The 21,485-nt window shown below is 43.8% G+C and overlaps 1 protein-coding gene across 2 annotated transcripts; it reads right to left on the bottom strand.

Annotated features, from left to right (window-relative positions):
* Window positions 1–7,845: 7,845 nt before the first annotated feature.
* Window positions 7,846–18,826, bottom strand: KIFBP (kinesin family binding protein). 2 transcript variants are annotated; one of them, XM_083148947.1, is made up of 7 exons: window positions 18,311–18,826; window positions 15,276–15,374; window positions 13,295–13,374; window positions 13,026–13,209; window positions 12,849–12,942; window positions 11,891–12,006; window positions 7,846–11,058 (listed from the first exon to the last, which is right to left on the bottom strand). In XM_083148947.1, the coding sequence occupies exons 1-7, from the start codon at window positions 18,680–18,682 to the stop codon at window positions 10,180–10,182; spliced, it is 1,824 nt and encodes a 607-aa protein (XP_083005073.1). In that variant the 5' UTR covers window positions 18,683–18,826; the 3' UTR covers window positions 7,846–10,179. The 2 variants fall into 2 exon arrangements, with proteins under 2 accessions (XP_083005073.1, XP_083005074.1); XM_083148948.1 differs by having other exon boundaries at window positions 11,891–12,003; window positions 18,311–18,824.
* Window positions 18,827–21,485: the final 2,659 nt, after the last annotated feature.

The raw sequence follows: 21,485 nt of genomic DNA, 5'->3' as shown, positions 1-21,485 counted from the left end.
AATAGTCCACAACATGAAACAGTTGACTGTCTGAGTTTCAAGTGTTTTATAGTGAGATGTTTGGGTATGTAGCAAATTTGCAACAGTATGCAACGAAAGGTTACATCTCCCTCCATCCTTCATTTCACTGCACAGAGCCACATGTGATATGTTCTGGTTGGGAGCATGCATATTGGGCATACACACTGAGCAATATGCCCTATATTTATCATTCGAATTTAACCAATAGCATATCAGGAAAATATCATCTCAGTGTGCGTCCATCTTGAGTATTAGGATTCAAATTTAGAGAAATGTCTTCTCTAACAGCAGACTTAAGGTGCCCATACACTGCTGCGACATCTCCAGAATGGGTGGTCGGACGGCCAGCCGGTCCGACCACATAGTCAGGTCCGATGGGCACGGGACCGCGCATCGGACCCGACTGCATGTCAGGGAGAGGCGATTTGGTCCGAAATAACGGGCCGTTTGGTCGCAATCGGCTGAAATCGGACCATATCGTACTGGCAGCTCTACAATGTGACATATGAGTGTAAGCAATGGAACTACTGTGGTTCACTTAATAAACTAGGGCATGAGTATGGGGCGTAATATTAACTAGCGCATGAGTATGGGACGTAATATTAACTAGGGCACTACTGTTTCATAAAAAGAACTAGGGCACTGTTATGGGGCATAAAATTAATAACTGCTGTGGAGGGGTCCCAACAGAGCCCAATTTCCCATTAGGCACGTGCCTAGGGGCGGCACATGTTTGGGGGCGGCACTTGGATGCCTGTGATGGTACTGTCAGCCCAAAGTGTACCAATAACTGCAAAATATCCACTGTACTGTACTATATTCCATCTTAAATAGAGTGTAAATGGATAGGACATGCAGATACTGCCCCTGTAAACTGTACTACTTAGTAAATATGTATTCATAATAAAAAAAACATGTTACAGTTAGTGGCTTTTTTTTAATAAATCCATTATATTGGCTATTATCAAATGAGGGCTTATAAGTAATCAATAAAAATAATAAAATTAGACAGGGGGTAGGGGGTGGCATTATTGTTGTGCCTAGGGGCGCCGTCATCCCTAAATCCGCCCCTGGGTCCCAAGAAGCATTGGGACAAGAGTCCCTGGGACCCACTAAGGTCTGCTTAGGCCTCTGGCAGCAGACCATAAAATGTGTACTAGAATAGTTCAGTGCCTGTTATTGCTACATTATATGTTCTACAGCTCTCTAGCATCCCCTTCTGGTTTCTATTAGAAACCTGCGCTTCCAGCCTGCCACAAATGTATGCCTCTAGATGAACTCGCTGCTGCTACTGATTCTAATATAATTTACTGATCTTATAGAACTTGGGCTATCACTGCCTCTTGCATATTTTCTGCTGACCTGTGTAACATCTGTGTTTATCAGCTTGAAATCAGATTCCTTAAATATTACCACCTTTCTGGGACAGCTTAACATATTTCCTAACAAAATTGTGACAGAATAAGACATCTGCACAAATCCACCTTGAACCACTCTGTTGTCAAAACACCTTCTCTTAAAAGTACAGATTGACAGATTTTTCTACAGTCAAAATGGACACTAAAGCCCCTTTCACATTGCAGCTTTAACACGGCATATTGCCTTTTTTTTTACCGTTTTAAAACGGGAACAACTGCAGTGTGAAAGATCCATTGTCATTTTACCGGTTACAGAATACCGGTATTTTGAAACGTGTTAAAAGCAGGATCCTACACGTTTCTGAGCTGTTTTCCCTGCAGTCTGAACAGCTCAGAAACGGTATTTGCTACAAATGATAACCACACAAGGGTGATAGGTTATCTCCCTGCATGATCCCCACCCACAAGCAGGAAAAGGCCATTTTATGACATTGTATGGCTTTCTATGGGTGAAACGGGTTGGATCTGAAAGGTACAAAAACGGTATTTAAACTGCAATATACCATTTACAACATGCAATATGAAAGGGCTTTAAATGGCTTTTGACCCATTATAAGACACGTTTACAAAAATGGGTTGAAAGCAGGTTTTTGCAATGTGAAACCAGCTTAAGTGTACCGCGGCCCCTTGCATGGCTCGCCATGCTTTGCGCTCGGCACAATTCTCTTTCCATGCGCAAGTGGATGGTAGGGCATGAAATACCACCTGTCAGCACGTCGGCTGAAAAAAAAACAACACGTCTACCTTTTTCATGTCAACCTTTAGACCCTGTCAACCTATTGTGTGTCAACCTTTAAACCCTTTCAACCTTTTCACTACCTTTTGACCTTGTCGACCTTGTGGCTGTCTACCCTTAGTGGTCGACCTTGTGGCTGTCTATCATGAGTCAGTCTACGATCAGTCCGGATACCCAATTGGTTAGGCTTTACAAATGACATTGGCCAAAAGGTCCCATGTGCGCATATCTGCCCATACCGCCTACAGTTTATCCTGATTACCTCATGCTTCTTCTGGGTAGAAATATACAAATTCAGCATGGTAGAGTATCAGTAATTATTTTATCATTTAATGTGCGCTGTCATTATCAGATGCTTCCAATTACCAAAATATCCGTTAAAGCATTAAATTAGGCTTTGCAACATTTTTTTTGGGTACTTGTTTCCTATCTGGGCGCCCGCTAAGTTAATTGCGCACCATGCTATTCTCCGTAGAGAAATCTGATCGCATCGCATCGCATCGTACACATACACGATATTGAACGATGCGATGCGATCCGATTCGATTTCCCATAGGAAACAATGTTAAATGGCTCAATTTAGCCAAATTATCATAGGAACAATAGTAAATGGGCCAAAAACACCCCATAACATTGAAATGTCCCCCCAAAAGTAGTTGACGCCACCCCGCCATCAACGTGAACCCGAAGCGTGGCGAGCGCAGCGAGCCCGCGAGGGGCGGCGGTACGCGTCCTCCGACCTTTTCATGCCCTACTATCCACTAGGGCGTGGAGTGAGAATAGAATAGTGTGGCGAGCGCAGCGAGCCACCGAGCCCGAAGCGTGGCGAGCGCAGCGAGCCCCGTGAGGGGACGCGGATACCTTCACAGGTAAACGCGTCCCTTCGCGGGCTTCCCAGGTGTCCGCGTCGCCATGGACACCTGGGAAGCCCGCGAGGGGACGCGTATAACTGTGAAGGTATCCGCGTCCGCTCGCCACACTATTCTATTCTCACTCCACGCCCTAGTGGATAGTAGGGCATGAAAAGGTCGGAGGACGCGTACCGCCGCCCCTCGCGGGCTCGCTGCGCTCGCCACGCTTCGGGTTCACGTTGATGGCGGGGTGGCGTCAACTACTTTTGGGGGGACATTTCAATGTTCAGGGGTGTTTTTGGCCCATTTACTATTGTTCCTATGATAATTTGGCTAAATTGAGCCATTTCACATTGTTTCCTATGGGAAATCGAATCTGATCGCATCGCATCGTTCAATATCGTGTATGTGTACGATGCGATGAGATCCGATTTCATTACGGTGCCGTACGTAGAAAACCTGGGCGCCCAGATAGGAAACAAGTACCTTTTTTTGTGAGTGAAAATGATCCACGTTACATATACGTTCATATCACAATATAATTGACAATATGCACTTTATTTATCCCTTCCCTAATGTACTCACAAGCATTGAGTCTTTCCTTTTAGGTCTATTCTCTCCTGCGCTTGAAAGGAATATTGCATGTGCACAATGTATCTGGCAGGACTGTGACCGGTGCATGCAAACATTGGCTCCTACAGATAGGCACTGCCCCAGCTGCAGCCCTTAGAAGCCAGGTAGGGCTGACAGAAAGACAGGAAGTAGTTTCCCAGTGTGAACACCCTCTCTGCTAATCTTAGTCCGTATTGGCAGGCACTGGATATTTATTAGCAGACTAGTCACCAGCCCAGTAAAATGAAGTAGCATGTGAACAGTAATGTTAGTACCAGCTGCTGCGCATGCCCAGATGGAGCAACACTTGTATTGCTATGTCAGGCACCACCTTGTGGCCACCGGGTGCACACAACACTTGAATCCCATCTTAGCGGTGAGGAGCAGCATTAGACTTTTATTATACAGGATAGCTCTTCTAATAGGGAGTCACTGCCAGGGAAGACTCGCTGTGTGTGGCAGACAGTACAGTTAAATCATCCACTGCTTACAAGAGTTGTTTGATCATCAGTACTTCAACAGAATAAAATGTTACAGCTGGATCTGGGGAGTGCAAACATAAAAAGTGGCATCAGCCAGGGTTCACCTACTTACCCATATACGGGCTAGTGCAGGATTAGTTTACATTTATTTTTATTTCCACATAACTACACATCAATGTAGTTACCAGCAAGTTGTTAGACAGTCATTAGGTCGACATGTAGGAAGGTCAACATGAGTCTAGGTTGACAGGGGTAAGGTCGACAGGGTCATTAGGTCGACAGTGAAAAAGTCAAAATGTTTTTTTTTTTTTGTATTTACCCTTATGTCCTAATGGATGGTAGGGCATGAAATACCGCCTGTCAGCACATGTTGTGTTGAAATGGATACCGAAATGTACCACCATGTCCCCTTGCATGGCTTGCTGCGATTGCAATGCTTTGGTCACAGTGCCTTGGTACGCTCGGCACACTATTTTATTCTACCACCACGCCCTAGTGGATGGTAGGCCATGAAATACCACCTTTCGGCACGTCAGCTCAAAAAAACAGTAAAAAAATCCCATGTCGGCCTAATGACCCTATTGACCTTACTGCATGTCGATCTACTTGGTGGTGACCCAATTACCGTATACCACTGTAGCAGTGTCAGCTGCACTGTCCTATTCTCCTGGAATACTGATGATTTAGAATAAGTCTTTGTGTACACTGCATAAGAAGCCTACACAATAAATTAGACAGATTATAAAATCTCTCAATAAAGAAGCTGGAATGCATTTCATCAGGTTACTTCTCATAGGTGCCATCGGTGACCTCTGTAGCTTTTGCCATCTATTCTGTCAATGTACCCTCTCCACAGACGCAGACTCTTCACATATTCATCTTCTAACTTTGCCACATCTCCTGGGCACTGCAGGACGGGGGTCATTCACTTTCACAGACCTCAGGAGCCAATGTAATGAGAACCAGTGAAAAGTAATAATAGTAGATTGGATGATCTTTACACAGTTTTAATAATTATCATAAAAAACAACGCATATAAAATATCAAGGAATTATAGATATAAAAACATATAATTGCTAAAAATCATGTGACCAACATACTAGGGTATATAAAGTCAGCCCTTACCTGGACAGCTACCCACCTTTGATAAAGCCACCCTGAGTGGCAAAACGCATCAGAGAGCTGCTGGGTTACCCCCCTACCTATGCTTTGAGACCCGGATTGCAGTACGAACCAACCCCTGGATTTACAAATGATATCCTCATCAAGGACTTCACCACAGCGCACTTTCTCTAAGTCGTTCTCCGGTATTACACCGTCTGACATCCACATGTTTGGACCACCCAAGCACCACTTTCACCGAACTGTCGGTAATTTGTGCCAACTTGGACCGACTCAGTGGGAACTTGGCGGAGGACTCACACATACCCCATTAAGGGTGGTTAATATTACATTTCATTGTGATTTTTTTTTAGGGGCAATATAGGAACGGACTCTCCGGTTTATAAGCCATCACAGACTAAAGGAGGGGGTTCCCTTTAATTTGTTTTTAGTAATTATTTGTTTTTTTTTATATCTATAATTCCTTGATATTTTATATGCATTGTTTTTTACGAAAATTGTTAAAACTGTGTAAAGATCATCCAATCTACTATTATTACTTTTCATTGGTTCTCATTACATGAGCGCTGCTCAAACCTTTTGGTTTTCTTTTTTTAATCCATATGGGACTTACTATACCCGTTAATCGAGCAGCTGCTTGGGACAGTCCTAGTCTGTTTTACCTCAGGTGCCAATGTTATTAATAACAGCTAGAGTGACCAGTTTCACCACCACCACCACCCTTGGACAGAATTTTGAACTTTGATTTGTAAGCATCCAGAGTTTAGGTAAATTGGGCCAAGGGTGCAAAAATCAACATTCCCAAAGCTGCTCTTAAAAAGATAGCATGACGTGGTTTTATTTTGTGCTTTTGGAAAACTTCCAATTTACTTTTATTGGAATCCTTATGCTTGCACTAACAACTTACTTCCTATGTTCTTACATCAAAAATCCCTGCACCACGGGAAAAGGCTTTTCAATTAAAGGACCTCTTTTTCATAGCCAAAAACACAGGACTCAAGCACATAAACCCACCAATTTAATGGAATCAATGTTTTTTTAAACAGATTGTGTGGGGTTTTATGCAAACTTTACCTTGCAGAGCAATGAGCTGTAAGGTTCAGTTCGACTGCAGTATATATACTAGGGCTGGGCAACACCGGCCCTCCAGATGTTAATGAACTACACATCCCAGGATGCTTTGCATTCGTTTTGCTATGTGGCCATGCTGAAACTGATGCAAGGCATGCTGGGATGTGTAGTTCATCAACATCTGGAGGGTCGGTGTTGCCCAGCCCTGATTATATACCCTAATGGAATACCTCTACTTCAGGCAAGCAACCGCAGGGTTTTCTTCAGGATGTACTTACTGATTCTCCTGGTGCCCACTACCACATGCTATTCTGCCACACTTACAGCCACTGTATGGAGTTTGCCCTCTTCCCCATCAGTAGAACAACATTTATCACTGAAGCACCTAACCTACTTTCCTCTTCCTCCTTTACTTTTGGGAAGATTTTGCTTTAATATTAACTAACATTTTAAATCATAGAGCTATATAATAGTTTTTGTTTTTATAGCTATATTCTATTAATTGTATACCTTCATTTGGCTTTAAGTAAATACACATACATACATAGTTTATCACTTATTCTAAATGTCTCCTCCGAAATAAAATATGAAACAAAAGTGCTTGTTATTTGTGTATAAATAAGTGTAGCAGGTGCATTGCCATACAATTAATAGAAACTAAATGTGAAATGAGCAGCATGATAAAACAATGTAATTAAACAATATTTATGGTTAGCATTACTGCCTCACAGCACTGAGGTCATGGGTTCCTAACTGTGCACAGTTTGTATATTCTCCCCGAAATTGCGTGGGTTTTCTCCGGGTACTCCGGTTTCCTCCCACATTCCAAAAATATACTGGTAGGTTATTTGGCTTCTAACAAAATTAACCCTAGAGTGAATGTGTGTGCGTGTACATGTGGTAGGGAATATAGATAGTAAGCTCCACTGGGGCAGGGACTGATGTGAATGTTCAAATATTCTCTGTAGAGCGCTGCAGAATATGTGTGCGCTATATAAGAAATAGATTTATTATTTACAGCTTTTTAGGAGCAATCGGTTTTTATTTAAAGGTCGGGATAGCAGTATGGCACCCAACACAATGTTGAGGATTCTAGGATCCCGGTCTCTCCCTCATCTCATGTCATCTGGTCTTCTGACTTCTGCGAGTTATCTCCATCCCGATTATCCACGAAGCAGCAGTTTGTGACCGGAAGTTTGGGCGGCTCGACGTCTGGTTAGCGCAGTGCATAGAGTAGCAGTTTCTTTGCTTTGTCAAGAATCTCTGAAATAACCAACTACTGTATCTTTCACATTTGCTGGAACATCAAAAATATTATGGAGAATTTTAATGGTTTAGGACCAGGGCGAGTAAACTTTGGCACTCTAACCTCAGCGAAAAAGCATATCCCAGCATGCTCTGAAAGTTTTACTGTTAAACCATACTAAAACTGTGGCAGGGGACACTGATTGGTGTAGTTCCAGAGCAGGCAGAATGCTGAAAGTGGCCTACCCTTTGTTTATGACATTTAGCTTCAATTGAAATATCACAGATTCTGAAAGAAAACAATTTATTCATATTGAGCAGGTGAGTACAAGGAACGTCACTTTTTCTTTATTCATCTTTAACACAATCCCTGAAAAGGCATGCGTAACTTCACATACTTGATGTTAAAATTGACATCCGTCAGTTTCAGCAGCTGACCACGTGCTAATATACACTATTAAACTGCAGGTGCTAACTTCTACCATCAAGCAAGAACAGATTCAAGTAGATTCTGTTGGTATCTTGTGTGCAAATACATTAGAACATGGGTTATCTGAGCCTTGCTCATTTTTGTTTGTGCCCCATAAAGGTTCCAGTGAAAAAGCAAGCCTCTAGTCCGAACCCGCTATGGGAGCAGGCTGTACAACACACTGGGTTCGTGCAGCGGTTTGAATTTGTCCCTAAAGGCCCATACACTGTGAGCAGTGTGTTTGGCCAAGCGATGAGCGCTGCTGCGCGCTCCCACAGCATTTCCGGGAAAGCCGTTCATCTGCTGGTATTACCAGCAGATCAGCAGCTTTGAGGATGGCTTTGCCTAGCACTGTGCTATGCAAAGCCGTCCTCCCCCGCTGACAGTGCCGGGCAGGGGGAAAGCCGCCCAGTGTGTATGGCCCGGCTATGAGCGCTGCTCCACATCATTGCCAGGAAAGCCGGTCATCTGCTGGTATTACCAGCAGATGAGTGGCTTTGAGGATGGCTTTACATAGCTCTGCGCTATGCAAAGCCGTCCAACCCCCACTGACCGTGCCGGGCAGGAGAAAAGCCACCCAGTGTGTATTGCCCAGCGATAAGCACTGCTGGGAAAGCCGCTCAACTGCTGGTATTACCAGCAGATGAGCGGCTTTGCATATCGCTGTGCTATGCAAAGCAGTCTGCCTCCCCGCTGACAGCGCCGGGCTGGGGGAAAGGCGCTCAGTGTGTATGCACTGAGCGCCTTTCCCCCCTGTCCATACATGCTGGGCATAATGTGTATGGACCTTTACTTTAAATTTTTTTACCTCACGCTGTGTGTATATTGATTACAAGTAATTGCTCAATGCCTTATTTAGCCATAGACTCAAAATTGTCATGATATAGTATACCAAGCATAGAAATACAGTAACAGTGCTCTTGGATTACATCACATAACAATCACCAACCTGTAGGCATACATTGATTAGGATAGAACATTTCTACTTAATTCAGTCAGGTTTCGCAACTTTACAGTGCTAAAACTAAAATGGAAACTGTATGGACCCGAATATTAGAAAGCCTTCAAATACAAGGACCAGAAACAAACACAAGGGAAAATAATACTCAGTACTAGGTCTACTTAATTACATTTACATGTAAATATGAAAAGCTTTAGACATCAAAAAGAACAATTTTCTTTTCCAGTTAAATGGTAAACAGACAGATGGGACGTCATTTGCAGTTACAAGAGGCACATGAACGCCTAAGCAGTTTAACCACAAACTCAATCATGCTTAATTGAAATAAAAGAAGAATAGAAGATAAATAGAACATGGAGTATATTCAATGGATGTCAAAACTGCAGTCTTGCCGAAAAGACGGCAGTTCGACATTATTAGGTCGGAAGGGGCTCTGATCTATTCAATGCTAGCTGTTTTTTTTCCCCCATCAGGTCAGATTGTTCCGAACTGCCGAAAACCAGGATTGGTGGAATAGCCGCTAATCCACCTGCTTTTGACAGAAAAGCAGCTAAAACCAAAAGGTTTTGGCCAAGTTTTTTCTCAATCCAACTTGAAAAGGTCGGATTGAGGCAGGGAGGATGGCGCAGGGTGTGCAGCAGCAGCTTACACAAGTGCAGTCCTCCTATACATGGACAGGATTTGGCCGCTGCATTGAATAATGGAGGTCAGATACATTACGTCAAAAGAATTTTGGAATGGATCTGGCATCAATTGAATATAGTAAAGAGGGGAAAAGGGGTGTCAGGGATCAGGGGGAGGTACTTTTTTACTTTCTGCCTAAATATCAATTGAATATACCCCAATATGGGAGACCGTTCATGGTATTGTGATAAAAAGCAGACCGGAAAATATTTCACTTATCAAATTGTCACGGTAGAGAATATTATGCATATTAGACATGCTGATTCCATCAATACACATTCCCTGCCACATGATCGGATGGATGATTAAAGTGGGAAAACAACTTAAAAAAAACACTGCATGCAATACTTGCTCCTTTTCAGTATCTATGCCCTGTCTAAAGCCTGTGTGCCCTATGGAGAGATGAATAAAGTGTATTTAGTGAGTCAGAAATACGTAAACGTATACCTCTGCAAATGCAGTTTAATAAATACATACATTCTAAATAGCGAAATGTCACACTATTGCTTAGGAGAAGGAGGTTAGCTGCAGCCTTAGCCTCTCCATCCTTGTAGGAAGCAGTGCCACCATTTCTTTGGTAAGTTCCAACTCCAGTTCCACCGCTTTAACAGCTTCCTCATGGTCTGCACAGTAATCAACAATGAACGAGTAATAATTGAGAGACTTCTGCATGTTTTCCAATTGTTTGTTAGCGTCAGTTGTAATAAGTTTTCCGAAGAGGCGTGCAATATGGAACTTGGCCACCATTGCCGGACGGAGGACATCCTCCTCCAATTTTTCAGGGAACTTCTTATCTGGGCTTCTGAGAGAATCCAGAAACATCTCATAGTAATTAATTGATGACTGCGCTAAAATGTTGATTTTTTTGATTGTGTGAGACTCCATCGCATCGAGCTTATTCCCTATAGCTACTTTCAAATCCATCATTTCATAATAGGTTTCGGCTATCTCAAACTGAAGCTGTCTACAAACCAGGAGGTAATATTGAGGATTTAGCTCTTTACACAAAGGTTCTAGCATATCTATCCTACGTTTGTGCATTTTACACCTCCGTTCATAGTCTTCCTCAAAAAAAGCCAGAATCTTAAATAGAGCACTGTGGTCCCGAACTACCTCAATGTGGTCAGTGACATGTCCATCCAGTTGAAAATATTCTTTGGCTTCATTTATATAATTCTGACCCACTAAAAAGACCTCTCTGGCTTCTTTGAAATCTAGGGGAAGGGAACAGTCAACTTTTTCCTCTGCAGCTAAAATCGAATCATATATGTCATTTGATCCAAAAAGGACTGCCTTCTTCTGGCCCTTCTCCTTCTCATCTTCTTCCCTTCTACGTTCAGCTTTAAGTTCATCTTGAATGTCAATGTCAAGTTCCCCTATATTGTCCTATGACAGAAACCAAACACAAATTAAAACTGAACACTGAATTTCTACAATAGAAGATAACAGCATTTATGTCCTTACTTGGGTAAATCATTTTCTTCAAGTCCACTGAAAGCACAGGGACGTGGGGTATAGTTTGGAGAGGTTAGAGACTGAGCACCAAATATTTTTTTTCACAGCAGTCCCAGACAGACAGAAAAACAGACAGAAGAACCCTGGCGCCCCCTATGTACTAGAAGGACATAAATCCCATTTTCTTCTTTATCCACTAGGGGGCACAGATGCACTCAAAGCTGAATGACCAAAGGCAGCACCCAAAGTTGTAAAAAGTAGAGATTGTGGGCAGAAGACCCCATGAATGCTTTACCAAGCTTCTCCACAAAAGCACCATACTGAGCCACCCAAGACAGTCCCCACTGACCAGGTGGGAGAGGTCATCAAAAAAAATAGAGGAGGGACAGGACTTTATTTTGGCATTGTTGCAGGAGATTAACAAGAGGAACAAAACATTACAGATGTAAACCACATATAATAAGCATTATGTTACAGTAATGGCATAATGCATACAATAAGTGGTCAGAACTGATTTCAAGTTTCAAAATAAAAGGATGTCAGCAGGCGGACCAATCAAAAGTCACCATCAACCGACTGCAGATTCTGATTGGTCTCCTGTTTGACCCACCTCCTGCCATTTAATGTTGGTGACCAATATGGATTTTACTGGTTCTGCATGCAGCAGCCCATGAGGATTTTGCTCATGGGGAGGAGGGCACATTAATAAAAGCTTTTGCCAAGTGGTAGTGCAGTGTTAATAATAATCATAAAAAAAAGTTACCTCAAGCTTGCTGCGGGCATCCTGCAATAAATTGAGACAATATTTCACCCAGCATCTTGCTATGTCTGCCTTCTTTTGTGTTAGAAGATCAAGGCGTTCCTGTTCTGCTTCATCTGCTTAAAATGAAAAAATGCTGGAGAAACACATAACACAACTGCAGTGCTGTCAGACCCCGTCTACTAGAGCTAATCTGCAATAGCACAGAGTATTTAGCAGCAGATAGAATAAACCTACACAATAGTTTTGTAGCTCTAGGAACTTTGTGTGTCCGCACACCTTCAGAAATGGAGTCTCATATCTATTGGCCATCATCTATCATGCCCCATTGGAATTCTGACAATTCACATTAGCGTGCCATGAGCAGTCTAGCCGGCGATCACACTGACTCACGAGATTGCCAATAATGTAATGCCTGGAAATTCCAAGCTGTCACAGCAAGGTAACAAAACCTACCATAGCCTACTGCTATGCAAGAACTTTTGTAATGTACACTGTAAAGTAATTGTCTTTTCTGGTACCATCCATTTTGTCGCCTTTGTGAAAATTTAATAAATTGTTTTGGAATGAATTAGAGAAGAATGACATGACTGAGGAACTCAATGGCCAATATATTTATGAGGCAGGAGTAATAGAGATGGTGCTGGCACCTAGGTACATGAAAGGCAGCATTCAAATGAATACTGATCCAGTGCAAAAATATGTCTGACTCCCCATATTCCAAATAGTGGGGCAGATGTATTAAGCCTGGAGGAGAGAAAGTGGAGATAAAGTACCAGCCAATCGGCTGTGTTTTGGGAGTTGATTGGCTGGTGCTTCGGTGCTTTATCTCCAGTTTATCTCTTCTCCAGGCTTAATACATCTGCCCCAATGTATAGCCTCTTAGCTGGTTCACAGTCTACCGTGTTCATTCTAGCACCCTGCACCTTTCAAATTAAATTCAAATTCCTGGATAACATACTTTCCTTTGCAGCTTCAAGGGAAGGGTTTGGTCCAGCTTTGCTGAAGATGACATTGGCTGCAGCAAGGCAGTGCCTGGCCTCCATATAACATTGCTGTGGAAAAAAAAATAAGAAATGAAGCAGAAGTAACCTACTTGAAAGTTTTAATGCTGATGAAAGTGTGTAATGGCATATACCTTTACTAGATAGTACTGTGACAGAGTGGCAGCATTGATTGCCCACTCTACTGGGTTATAGCCATCGTATTCCAGCTGCCTTTGGAGCGTTGTATGGCAGTACTGTGCAGCCTTCTCGTCTTGATTCAGGTGCTTGTAGACTTGCGCTAGGTAGTATAGAGTATGGGTGTACACCTTCTCAAAGCTGGAAGAAAGACCAGGGGCGTTTATTGCAGCACTATAGACACTGCATTGGTAACACAGGAGCTTAATGTGTCAGGAGGACTTACCGCTTTGATCTCTCCTGTTCTGAGAGTTTTTGCTCCTCGGGTGAGAAGTGTTCATCAGGATCAACTGGGGGTGTTCCAATCTGTAATGTAAAGTTGTGGCTATTATACCATCAGGAGAGGTCATCAACACACAAATCGGCATGCTTTGGACATTTTTCATAAGTCAGATGAAACTGTGCAGAATAAATGTAATATACACATTTGGGTAAATGTTTGTCTTTTAATCTAAAAATGTGTTCCACAGCTAAAACTTCTATAAGTAGATACCGCTATGTTTCAGAAGTGTTAATCAATAGGGAAGTCTGTGATGAGCAAACAGCAAAACCAAGTGTATTCTATCCAGATATTTACAGTGCTGGATTTCAGATTTACTAATATCCCTATAAAAGGGAACGTTATTTTCGACTTTTGGGTGCATGTTAATACATAATCGTATCCATTCTATTTGCTAGGGTGAATGACACATGTAAACCTGCAAGCAAAGCCCTCTTGCTTTGTCTATCTAAGGTGCATACAGACTAGACCAGCGGTTCTCAAACTGTGGGTCCTGACCTTCTCAGCATGGGGTCACGTCTGTTGCTGACCATCAGGCTGAAGTCTTTTCTCATCTTAGTCAATGATTCAAGGAGAATCTGTTGAATTGTCTGTTTTTCTAGACTCCTCGCATGTTTGTGCTGTCTGCTGACTACACATGTGATATGATGACCTTCTGCAGTAACTTGCTGGGGTCCTGTCATATTTATTGTCTGATGGGGTCCCAGAGCAAAATTGTTTGAGGACCCCTGCACTAAACAACGTATGCACTGGAAGACACTGGTAACCAATTTCCCTTGAACTTCCCCAGTTCCCTGGGCAAAAGGTGTGGTGCATACACATTGAACAATGTGACAAACTATCCAGCTAGACTAAAGTTTTTTTCTGAAAGGTATCCGAAATTGACCTGCAGTCAACCAACAACTTTGATGAACGACCCGCAGGTACGCGCATTATGGTTCGTATCATACACACAACTATATTTGTCAAAAAATCATAGGAGTTTGTATGCACCCTTTATTATTCCCCAGTACATTTTCTAGTATTCTTGTTTACAACTGTAAAGTGCAACAGAATACATGGGTATTATATGAATTGTTCATAAATAAGAGATATTCACCCTATAAAGGATTCTCAATTACAAAAGGGAACTACATTACAAAAACGAAAAGTAAATTAACAGCACAGAGGCTGACCAAAGCGTACCCTTGTTTAATTACTGTGAGAAAAGGGGTGGCAGACTTTCATGGCCAAGGCTATTCAATTACAACCCTTTTTCTGCATACAGTAAAAATTGCGACTAATATGCATTAACCAATAGGTTCCGTAGTGTTCCCGCTAGGCTGTTTTAGCGGCGCGCTAAATGGCAAAATGTGCCCTGCTCCTCTAACAGCGCCCTTCAAAAAGTCCCTGCCAGTGTTTATGGGGAAGCCCAGTGCCACCATAGATGGCGATGCCCGGAACTTCCCCGGCAGCGCAGCGACTTCGACTGTGTTCGGCCCACCCCCTTCAATGACGGCGGCGGACGGACCCGTCCCTTTTTTGTGACGTTGCGGCCCAGGCACACCCCTTTTATGCTGCCCCCGTGCAGCAGCACCCTGCCCTGCACAGTTCATAGATATATCACTAGTTCTGGGATAACCGGAGTCGGTGTGTTACAGTGGTCCCGACACTCGTGAAAAGGGCACTTACTGCAGATTTCTGTTTTTAGCCCCTGGTTATTAACTGCGGCAAATTAAATCCAGTCATATGTCTAAGAATCTGCTAACCAGTGTAAATTCAGAGCTTTAAAAATGTGTCCCACAATGAACCGTTGTTATAGACTAGTTGGTTTGAAACACCATGGCATTATTTTATGATATGTGCACTATACTCTACATCCATTTCTTTTTTGGAAGTCATTGTAAATGATAAAGGGTACTATTAGAGAAGAAATACTTTTACTTACCTTTTTCATATATAGATTGTACAGGGACTCAGCAGATTCTAAATATGTCTGAGCTATGATGATCTCTCCTCTATCAGCCCATAGTATTCCAAGATTATTCTGGAGAAAGAAACAAGGGGAATAAAATACAGTGCTGCTCCATATAGTTCTATTGAAGGGAGTACACAATGATTACAATAAACCAGGTGTACATAATCCATCCTTTATTTAAAAGCTCATTGACTATAGCGTTCATTCTAGCACCCGCTATCTTTGAAAACCCATGCAGTTCCTCTTCCCTGCCTGGGGTGTCGCTGTCTGCTGTGGCGTTTCTAGCACAGGTCTGGTTTGCATATCAGTGTTGATATACAGACCACACTGTGCTAGAAGCACTACAGCAGACAGCGACACACCAGGCAGGGAAGAGGAACTGCATGGGTTTTCAAAGATAGCGGTTGCTAGAATGAACACTAGACTAAATACACTGAAACACTAGTGCCGGATTTTTAAAGGGCAAAATGTGCCCTGCCCCTGTAGCAGTTCCCTGCTAGAACAGCCCGCCTGTTCCCACATGAATAGATGCCTTGTGCAACGGTGGCGTTGGCGGGCCAGCCCCACCCCCAACAATGACATCAGTAGGCACAGCCTACCGCACAACAGTGGCCTGCCCCAGTATCCCAGTGCCCTGCCTTGAAGGATCACTTTAAAAGACTACCATGGGTCTGACCAATTGAGGCCGCTTTAAACTTTTCTTCAAATAGAGACATGCGATACAGTCAACTAGGGACATGTGGCCAGAGTAGCACCTGTTATACTCCAATGAAAATAATTGATTTGTCCATTAATCTGTGTTACAATTTACAGTATGTTACAAATGATAAAATCTGCTGTTTGTTGTTGTTGTTGTTGGAGTATGACAGGGAAAAGCAAGGGGTGAGGCAATGAGGAGCTCAGCCTCCCCTCTCAATCAGAAACTGCCTGGGGCTGCAGACAATAATACTTCACTATAAAAGAAAAAAAGAAAATTATCAGGGGAGGCATATCTCACGGTCAGTCCGTGCCTTGAGAGTAATGCAAGTGTCTTTCTCTCGCAGGTAGGATGCGGATTCTAGCACAGGGGGCATAAGCATTTTAGGTTCTGCCCTCCAGAACATGCCAGCCACACTGGTTTCGGTTGAGCAATGGGCTTCTTACTTTAGGCTAGTGTAGTAATAATAATATTATTATGATATTTATATAGCGCTCTCTCTCCAATAGGACTCAAGGCTCTTAACAGATAGAATGAATGTACAGGAACAAAGTACAGAAAAGCTTTTCATAAACAATACTTAAGGGAATAAAGCAAATGCTTGAGTAAACAGGAAAGTCTTGAGTGTTTTTGTAGCATTCTAGAGTGGGGGCCTCTCTAACTGTGCGGGTAAGTGAGTTCCGGAGCTGCATGGCTAAAAGCTCGACCCCCAGATGAATTAAGGGAGATCATAGGTACTGCTAAAAGTCCTTCATCTACAGACCGCAGTAATCGGGTGGGACAGTATGGAATCAGAAGCTGCTTCAGGTACTTCGGGCCTTGGTCTTGTAGGGCTTTGAAACTCAGTAAGTTGATCTTGAAAATGATTTACCATTTTTGGGCAGCCAGTGAAGGGAGTAGAGAATTGGAGTTATGTGGCTAGAACGGGGCTGGTTGGGTAACAGCCTGGCTACTGTTTTGTACCAGCTGTAATCGGTGCAGTTCTTTTGCTGGGAGACCAAGGTAAAGGGCATTGCAGTAATCCAAACGAGATGATACAAATGTATGTATGACTTTTGGCAGATCTTCAGAGGGGATTAAGTGTTTGATTCTGGCTATGTTTCTCAGATGAAAGAATGAGGATTTGATCGTGGCTGATATCTGATGTTTAAGTGTCAAGCCACCATTCAGTACCACGTCAAGATTCTGCACATGATCAGAGTTTTGTAACTCTGGGGCAGATGTATGAACCAGCGTTAAGTGCAGAAATGCACTTAACTGTGGGATTACGTTTAGCCTAATGTATTACTAGTGCACCTAACGTGCGCTAGTGACAGCCCGCCGAGTTACGCTCGGCCGGGCTGTCCCCTGCAATTCCCCCCAGTGTTTAGCGGCCGGGGCGATGTATTAACAGTCGCCCAGGCACAGCTCAGTGCTAGCTTTGTCCTATCCCCCACTGTGGGGACAACACTAGCCCTGCTTCTTGCTTGGGCTGCGCTGGAGATCCCGTGGTTTTAGCGAGATCTCGTGCATGCCCAGAAAGCCGGCCGGGGGGGGGGGGCGCACGGAGCCGATAAGGAGAGCCGTTCACGCTGGGCATAACGGCTCTCCTTATCAGCTTCAGGGGGGTTAATACATCTGCCTATAACGTTTGCTCGCTTCACCACGTTATGCAGATACATCTGTCCCTCTGGGAGTAACATGCTGACGTGTGCATGATCTATCACACACACATAACAAGCCTATATATTAAAAGGCCAATGTTGCTTATCAACTCTGTGGGGGGATTCAAGTGTTCTGCATGCCAGCCATTAGATGGTGCTGGACAGAGCAATTTGAGTTGCTGTTTGGGTGTGCACCGCCCAATGCTGACATTACTGTTATCATGTTGTTCCATCACTTACATACATACATACAGTGCTTCTCCACTTTGGCCTCAACATGTGGGACTAACACCCTGGAGTACTTGTGGTGAATCACAGAATTATCTGAAACACATTCTGCAATGGCATGGTAGGGCAAGACATCCAATGAGATGATTTGACAGATATGGAAGGCTAGCTCTCTATAGCCCAGGCATCACAATAGGATCCTGGTGCCTTGTAACAAAATGACAATAGCTATTCCCTGTAGAGGGCTGCATATGCGGGCTATGGTGTTATTGGCAGTATTACATATACAGCATCTGTGGTTACCCTGCCCTGCGTGGATTACACATGCACCGCTTTTCACGTGTCCCGGTACAAAGGCAACATGTGGGGGTTGAAGAACCAGTGACGGGTGTCAGTGTGGGCACCTGGAAGCGATGGACACCCGCACGTACACTGACCTGTGCCTGCATGAAGATGGAGACGCAGTCGTGCGCCAGCCTGTATCTCTGCACGATCCCCACTGCCTTCACCAGGTGCTCCTCTCCGGCCGACATCTCCTCGGTCTCTGTGTGATTGACTCCCAGACGGAACTCAATGACCGCCAGCCGGGCAGCCAGGAGCCGCTGCTCATCATCCTCCCCCGGTTCCCCGGTCTGGCTCTCCCCGCTCTCCTCCTCCGCTCCAGGGCCTAGCAGCGCCCGCACTTCTCGCAGCAGTTCCCGGGCGCGGTACTTGGAACGATACGGCTCCGTCTCCGGGTCGCTCTTGGAGTCCAGCTCTGAGGCGGTGAGCGCCCGCTGGTAGGTATCACACACGCAATCGCCGGCCATGTTGCTGTTTGCTGCAGCTGCTTACTGTCTGTTACTACACACAACTCACTGGCGTCCGCGGAATACGGCAGCAGGGAGGCGGCTGTCGCAATATCCACTGTATAATTTCTTACCAGGAAGAGGTAGCGTCCTACCACTGGCTAGGGATGATCATCGGTGCGTTTGCCATCGATGGTTAACACCTATGTCGATATTGCAAGTGGCCATCAATGGCAGCATACCATGCAATGGATGACCATCGATTATTTTACCTATGGATGGTCATCCCTTTTCTATATGGCCCGTGGGCCAATCCAAACCTGGGAGCGGAAAATAATGGTTTATAATGTGCCATCTATCCAGGGAACCCCTGTGGTCCCCCTGATCAATAGAAAGAAAAAACCGTATTCCTTGTCAGCAATAAACCTTTGATGGTCATAACACACCGATGATCAATGTCCATCCCTACTACTGGCATCATGATGGTTTGCAGAGACACTTTGCTGCTCCTGCAGGACCTGCAGCTGCACATGCTTGGAGGCAGGGGCTGGCTGGCAACTTTTAGCCTAGGGGGGCAAGTCCAGAGCATATGCCCATAAGATTGCCGCAAGTGGGCAGAGAATAATTCAGTAAGAGGGCGAAGCTACGATCGCAATGTGTGATCAGACAATTTTTTTTTTTTTTTTTTTTTTTCAAAACTTTTTATTAAGTCAAAGCATCAAAACAATACAGAAAACAGTTCTATGTTCTCAGGCATAAGAGTCATATCTCAAAAATTCAAGTGTACAAAGAGGGGTTACATAATAACAATAGAATTTCCCAATTTTGTAGCGAGTTCAAAAACGTAGTCGTAACAAAAAAGAGTTAATGAATTAATCCAGGACTAGAGGGGGGTTGTTGAGTAGCCTCTGTTCTTCATACCAGCGGGTATTTTGGAAGCATTGGTGGAGAGTTTGTTTAGTTGATGTGGGTAGGGTTTCCATATAACTGTTCCAAGTGGCAAAGAATTGTTTTGTGCGCGAGTCCTTTTGGAGGGAGGCCTCCAACCAGTCCATGTGAAAAATAAAAAACAGTTTATCTCTGAACATTGCCAAGGCTGGGGGGGAATTTTGGATCCACACTTGTAGGATAGTTTTGCGGGCAGCGGATGAGATTGCTAGCATTAACTTCTTGACGGGTTTGGGGGCTCTAGTCTCCTCTGGAAGGATGCCAAATATGGCCCATTCCGGGGTGAGTGGGGTGAAATTTACCAGGTGTTCATTGGAAAAGTCACGAACCTCTGTCCAAAATTTCTTAACCTGTGGGCAAGCCCAAAAACAATGGTATAGGTCTGCTTGGGGGTGGTGACATTTGGGGCATGTTGGGGATTGTAGTATTTGCATTTGGAACCCTCGTGAGGGAGAGATGTATGCTCTATGGAAGATATTTAGATACATTTCCGTGAATTTGGCCATTGGGAATATCGTGATTGAGGTCTCCAGGGTTTTTAGCAAGTTGTCCGATGTGAGGGAGGGGAAATGTTCTAGCCATTGGTTAAGGCCTGTTTTTTGCGATGAGTAATCTATGGTCTTTCGGAGAAATTTGTAGTAAGTGGAGATCGCTTTTTTAGGTAATGGGGGAGCTAGGAGTACATTGTCGAAATCGTTGTTCCAGTCTCTTTCTGGGATAAGTTTAGAGATTTTGTCTGCGTATGATTGGGCTTGAATAAAATTTAAGTTAAGTGCGGTTATTATTGGGTAGTTCTTAGAGGCTTCTGAAAAGTTAAGTGGTTTATGAGTGTGAGGGTCTATCAACTGTCCAACTCTTTGTAGTCCTGCAGTTCTCCAACTTGTGAAAAGGTGTGGGGCATTACCGTCATGAAATTGGGGGTTTCGTACAAAGGGTAGGTGTATCGTATGGTGTGGGTTCAGGTGGAAAGAGTGGCGCAGGGTAAGCCACAACTTGCGGACAGACATTAGAAGAGGGTTCAGGTGTATTTCCGGGGGGATGTCTCTGTCTTCTAAATGCAGGAATGCAGTTAGTGAAGTGTGAGGTAGAAAGTGTTGTTCCAGGGCTGTGTTGGCGTAAGTTTGGTTAGTAAGTAGCCAGTCTTTGAGGTATCTGAGTATTGCCGCTTGATTATATATTGATACGTCTGGGAAATTGATTCCGCCATTCCATTTGGGTTGTGTCAGTTTGATCATTCCGATTCTTGCTCTTCCCTTGTTCCAGATAAAGGTACGGAATAGTTTAGTTATAGTAAGGATATCGGATTTAGTGATTAAAAGTGGCAAAACCTGAATTTGGTATAAAAGCTTGGGAAAGTATACCATTCGCAGGAGGTTTGCCCTGCCTAGGTATGACAACTGAAGATGGCCCATTCTATTTAGATCCCTAGTGAGATTTTTAATAGTTTTGCTGATATTGTAGGCATATAAATTTTGCATATTTTTGGGTAGGGTTATGCCTAAATACGTCAGGCGGCCCTTTGCCCATTTCATGGGCAGTTGTGCGGCCCATTTGGGGCGTGTGAACCCCTGTTTTAGGTATAGAATTTCCGATTTTTCCAAATTGATTTGGAAACCTGATAGTCTGCCTGAGTTGCGTAGGAGATCTAGTAGAGGGCGTAGGGAAGTTTTGGGGTTTGCTACATAGATGAGGACGTCATCTGCAAACGCAGTTATTTTGACTTCCATGTTGCCTACGTGTATACCTTGAAGGACAGGCCAGGATTCAATGAGTCGAAGTATGGGGTCTAAAGAAAGATTAAATAGGATCGGGGAAAGGGGGCATCCCTGTCTAGTCCCTCTAAACATCTGTATAGGTGTGCTTCTAGTTCCATTGA

Source organism: Crinia signifera, chromosome 6 (assembly GCF_055691185.1).
Source record: "Crinia signifera chromosome 6, ASM5569118v1, whole genome shotgun sequence".
NCBI lineage: Eukaryota > Metazoa > Chordata > Amphibia > Anura > Myobatrachidae > Crinia > Crinia signifera.
Note: the sequence above shows the minus strand (reverse complement) of the source record. Positions and strands in the feature narration are given on the sequence as shown.